This window comes from Eptatretus burgeri, chromosome 15 (assembly GCF_056783735.1).
Source record: "Eptatretus burgeri isolate ZD-2024b chromosome 15, Ebu_testis_v1, whole genome shotgun sequence".
Classification (NCBI taxonomy): Eukaryota; Metazoa; Chordata; class Myxini; order Myxiniformes; family Myxinidae; genus Eptatretus; species Eptatretus burgeri.
Genome location: NC_140975.1, coordinates 42210864 through 42216863, shown reverse-complemented (window position 1 = coordinate 42216863; position 6000 = coordinate 42210864). Strand labels below are relative to the sequence as shown.

The window sequence follows — 6000 nt, the reverse complement described above, 5'->3', positions numbered from 1 at the left end:
TTCGGCCTAGAAAACTGCGTTGGGGTTCTCTAGCCGTTAAAGGGAGAGGAGATGAAAGGGTTCTGTTGAGAGCCACACTTTGGCTGCAATAGTGGAGTTGACCTTGGATTCCATCGGCAGACAGTTTGGAGAGCAAGGTAGGATACCAGACTGCATCAAAAGCTCAAGATGTGTCCAGATAGACAGCCCTGATCTCATGTCTGATATTGAGGGCCTCCATCCATTTTTGGGAGAGTTGAGGCAGCAGGTCCAAGGTGGAGTGACCAGGTCTGAATCCGAATTGATCTGAGATGGTGTTGGAGAAAAGGAATGATTTTATGTCAACTGCGATGATTGATTTCATGACCATGCTGATGATGGGAAGGAAGCGAATTGGTCTGTGGTTAAGGGGATCCGTTTTTGCACCTTTTGTATCTAATGCTGTGATGTTGGCTGATTTCAAAGCCGATTGAAGATGACTGATGGTGAATGACAGGGTAAAAAAGGCAGAGAGAGGTAGTGCAAGAGTAGCAGAGCAGGTTTAGCAGAGCAGGTTTTAGCTCACCTGGAAGGTCGTTCCGGGGATCTTGGATGGTGCATCGTCAGTCCGTCCGCCCGTCCGTCCATCCACAAATACTTGCAACTTCTCTGAAACTACACACCGGATTTTGTTGAAACTTTACCACAATATTCATCACCGTGTATGTACCAAAGTTTGTTCATGGTATTAAAAACCAGAGTTGGTGTCAAAGCCACCCAATGCTCGCCTGTTTATACATTTATCGTTTTTAAAAGACTTGTCTAATATTTTTTTTATAAAGCATTGCAGTGGTCTGATCCAAATAATTTTAAAGCAATATATGTATTTGTATATTGTAATCAGTAAAAAATAGTGTGGTGGCTAAAAACATTAGAAAGGAAATAACTTGCACCAAAAACTTTAACATTTTCACGCTGACGCTCACGCCGGGGGTATCGCTATAGCTCTCTGTTCTTCGAACAGGCGAGCTAAAAATCGGGCCTTAACGGGGTTTATGGGGGGATTCCCCCCAAAATAGGTATTTGCTTTTGTAGAAGCAAATACCTATTTTGAAATAGGTATTTACAATTCTGATGCAATTCTGGTAGAAACTACACTTGCAATTCTGATGAAACTTGACCACAACCTTCATCACCCCTGATGTACCGAACTTTGTTCATTGCATTAAAAAATTTGGGGTTGAGGGTGGGTCTATGGAGGGAGTTTCAGGGGAGTTGTCCCTCTAAAGAGGTATTTCCTTTGTTCTCACAAACGACGCACAATTCTGATGAAACTTCACGACAATCTTCATCACCCATGATGTACCAAAGTTTGTTCATAACATTAGAAAAAATCGGGGTGTAAGGGGGGGGTTTCCCCCCAAAATATGTATTTGCTTTCTTCTCCTAAACTACACACACAATTTTGATGAAACGACCACAACTTTCATTACCCATGATGTTCCAAATATTTTTCACGGCATTAAAAATGTCGGGATCAGAGGGGGTCTCTGGAGGGAGTTTACAAGGGGGTTGCCCCCTAAAGAGGTATTTGCTTTCTTCTCTGAAACTACACACACAATTCCGATGAAACTTGACCACCACCTTCATCACTGGTGATGTATCAAAGCTTGTTCACACCATTAAAGAAATTGGGGTGCAAGGGGGGTCTACAGGGGGGTTGCTCCCCAAAATATGCATTTGCTTTCTTCTCAGAAACTACACACACAATTCCAATGAAACTTAATCACACCCTTCATCACCCGTGATGTATTAATGTTTGTTCACGACATTAAAAAATATCGGGGTCGAAGGGGTGAATTTGCTTTCTTCTCAGAAACTACACACGCAATTCCGATGAAAACTTGACCACCATCTTCACCACCCGTGATGTTCCAAGGTTTGTTCACGGCATAAAAAAAAATATCCATAGGTATTCACTTTTTTCTCCATTATATATTTTGTGGGCCATCCATGCCAACCAGTGGTTCCCTGCTTATCTTATCCAGCTGCTACCAGGTGAGTGCCCTGGGGTATTGCCCCTATATTTAGGACACGTGAGCTGATGCCTTCCGGTGCAGTTACAGAGTCAGAGTCGAGGGTTGCCAGAAACTTTTCCACCTTTTCAGCTACAAAAGACATAATTCAGGAGCAGTTGGGTATGACTGGAAAGATGGGTACAGGGGGGGGGGGGTTGGGACGCAACATTTTGAAGCAAACACAGAATTGGGGCATTCAGCATTCTCATGAGCTGAGTCTGTTGTGGTACCATTTGAATTGAGGGAAAGGATTTAAGGGAAGCATATACCAGAGACGGACTTGACAAGGCACCACTTGGTTTCAGAGGAGGGAGACAAGTTTTGAAAGCTCATTCTTGAGATTGGACAGATGATGTTTTCTGGCTCTCCCAAGAGTAGACTCGCACTTGTTGTAGGCTTTGTATAATTTTCTGAGGTTGCCTTTAGTTGTATTTGCCTTTCAGGAGGAGAATGCGAGTTGTTTTAAGGCAACTGCTGCACCACAGGATTCAGAGAACCAGGAGCGGGAGGATGGGTAAGATAATTGAAAATGAGGTGGAATTGATGTGTTCATAAGATAAAGCAGGATTCCATGGAAGAATTCACAAGCTGAATTGATATCAATGGCAGTGGATATAGGAGATCAGTCCTGAAGTGCTTCAAAATATACAAACAAAAAATACCAATACGCGAGGTGCGTATGGAGAAGGTAACATTTTATAAACCTCAAATACACGGGGTCCGGAATGTCGAATCTGTGAATGTCGTGGTTCCACATTATTGTTAAGAAGAGTGAAATTACTTCATATCTTGGCCAAAATAGATATTTCAGTCTTTGGGGTAAAATATCAGGGCTATACTCGGCCACCATGTCTTTGCTTGCACATTTTCTGCCATGCTTTTTTGTTTGCATGCAAAAAATTTTAAACATAATTTTTTCATCAAAGTTTGAAATGTTTCTGCTTGCAGACCGTGAAAGATACACAAAGTGATACTGTGATGAGTGCCTCTGGCCGAAGCAATTCAGAGGTGGTAGGAATGTTGGAACATGGCAGAACGAGGGTACGAAAGCACTGTGGAGATGCTTTACGACATGCCATGAGTACAGCAGAATCATTTGACACTTCTGGATATGATATTGCTGAGGAAGAAGTCTCTAAAAGAACCTTTGGTGTGATTATTTTCTTCTTGTTGATGTTTTTCTAAAAATTTTTAATTTTTTTTGCTTTCTTTGTTGTTCACATTATATATATATATATATATATATATATATATATATATATATATATATATATATATATATATATATATATATATATATATATATATATATATATATATATATATATATATATATATATATATATTTGGAGATGCAGATATTATGTTTTAAAGGTCCACAGGATCAGGTAAAGTAATTTTTTGAAATATTATATTGAATTTTTAGTAATAAACAAAGAACTGAACTCTCTTCTCTTCTTCTTTCGGCTGCTCCCGTTAGAGGTCGCCACAGCGGATCATCCGTATGATCCGCATAGTGATTTGGCACAGGTTTTACGCCGGATGCCTTTCCTGACGCAACCCTGGTCGCCTCTTACGACACAGGGATACAACAAAGAAATGAACATGGGTTTTAATTCTAATAATTATGTGAGGTATTTCAGTTAAAAAAGCAAGCCCGTTCGGTACCGCCTCTAGAAATTCCAAATAAACTGCCATGATGTCAGTGAGGGAAAGACTGTCAGCACGCAATGGATAATGGCCGCACAACTTCCTTCAGAGTCGTCAGAAAGTGAATTTAACGAATAATTTTCTGATCAAGAATCCCCAGATTACAACGATAGTCAAATTCATTATAATGAAGGTGCTGTCAGACCGTACATGTATGAACCTGAGGTCGAGATGACATCATGGGAGGGGTGAGGCCAATCAAGCGTTTTTGGGGGGAGGGGAGGGGGTGGAGCTGGGTGGGGTGGGGGGGTGTCAATTGAGGGTAAAAGGGCACCAAATAACATTAAAATCTTCCTTTCAAGATACTTATTCAAGAAAAGAACGATGAAGTGTTTCGTGAAGTCATATCTATTCATTAAAGCAAACATGATTTTTGATTCTGTGGACCTTTAACCATTACATGAAGCTGTTTGGATTGCATCAAAGAAAACGACATTGTATGAACAATCTCGGAAACGCAATGAGATTATTTAAATATATTGACACTTAAAGCATCCAGACCGGATATACTTTTAAATTTTATTTTTCGAGAGTGATCTGAAGCTTTTGGATGAGCATGTGGAATAATAACTTGAGGAAATGCCAATGTACTTTTGCATGAAATACAAAAACATTGAGAGACAATGGGAAAACAAACATGGTACATTGGACGTCAACGTGGAATCCCAGCATCATGGGTGTGCTCGCAAGGGAATAGACAACAAGTTGCCAATGTGTTTGTTTTCTGAAGAACGAGGCTTGTGGCAGATTTTTACTTTACAGCTGCTTTAATTGATGAGATATATTTATTTTGTCTGCAGAATCTGTGGACACCCAGCTGTGGACTGATCGATACCAGCCCAAGGAATCAAAGGAGGTGGTTGGTAACACTGGAGCCATAAGCAGGTTATACAGGTCAGTTACCTTTTTTGAACAAGCACTGATGATGTGACAATGTGGACAATTTGATGTCCACCTGTCCCAAAACAATACGGCACTTTTAAAATGATGTAATCTGCCCCAGATTGCTCGGCGCACATGCCCAGGAACCCCGAGTGGTGAAGTAAACCGGGGTGGCTTGGACACATTCCATACCTCAAAGATGAAGATTGTAGATTAAAAAAAACTTGGAGAATGGTTGTAGAACGAAATGACTTAAAATAAACTTTTTTAAAGAAGCCAAAAGTACTTGTAAGCAACTTGCAAGAATGGGATGTGCTTCTGCACAACAAAACTGTTGGAGAACTTCCTGGTCAACTCGGTAAAAAAGATGACGTTTTGCAGTCTGTGTTGTAAAACTCCCGACATTGTAAGCCCATGAAATGCCGAATGTCCGTAGATGAGCGCGCTCTATACAAACTTTCCTGCTTTTTAACACCGAAGGGAAAGTCATATCTGGGGCTTGTTGATGCACAGGGTAAGTTTAAAATGATATTTATTATTACTTATGTTTGGGAGGAAAAGGGGGGGGCAACATGGGCTGTGAGTGCCGTTAAAAGTGCTGTCGGACCCTGACATTCGCGGGGGATATGTTCCTGAAAAAATGCCGTGAATGTTGGGCATTTTAAAAAAATTTTTACATTGTCTAGGCTTGTGGAAGCGGAGATGCCACAACAAATCAGGACACAACATAGCAAAGGGAACAGCAGGAGAAAGGGGCAAAACAAACATTAGGGTGAGGGAAAACAAGGTATGCAGGTAACGATGAGGAGTAAGGGAAAACAGAAAGGGTGGACAATATGGATACATAAGCAAACTTGTTTGACCAGTTTGTGATTTTGTCAAGGTCCGAGGAGAGGGAAGAGGCTGCTGCCTGTCTGTCCGTAGGATGAGAGAGAGGTGATGGCATACCTTGTTTTTCATGAGAGAGGTCATGATGAGGGATTATTGATGAAAATTATGAATAAGATGAGGCCGAGAACACTGCTTTGGGGTATTCGAGCCGTAAGAGGAAGAAGAGAAGAAAGGGTTCTGTTGAGAGCAACATGCCCAGAGAGCCACACATTTTCTACGAGAGTGGAGGAAGTCAGTAATCCAAGAGTGGAGTTGGCCTTGGAGTCCATAGGCAGACAGTTTTGAGAGCAAGGCAGGATGCCAGACTGCATCATCAGCTCGAGAGACAGTGCCTTCAGAAAATATTCACAACCCTTGACGCTTTCACATTTTGTTGCGTTCCAGCCTGAATTTAAAATAGATGAAATTGCGATTTTTTTTTTTTTTTTTTGTCACTGATAATGGGTGGAGGAAGACCTGAGGTGGTGGTGAAGAGTCTTCA

The 6000-nt window shown here is 41.2% G+C and overlaps 1 protein-coding gene across 1 annotated transcript in view; it reads left to right on the top strand.

Moving 5' to 3' along the window:
- Positions 1-6000, top strand: part of ATAD5 (ATPase family AAA domain containing 5) — a 71474-nt gene that overhangs the window by 49123 nt on the left and 16351 nt on the right. The window contains exons 13-14 of the mRNA XM_085858097.1: positions 2985-3186; positions 4547-4640. Of these exons, the coding sequence (XP_085714223.1) occupies positions 2985-3186; positions 4547-4640 (296 nt within the window). The remainder of the gene's footprint in view (positions 1-2984; positions 3187-4546; positions 4641-6000) is intronic.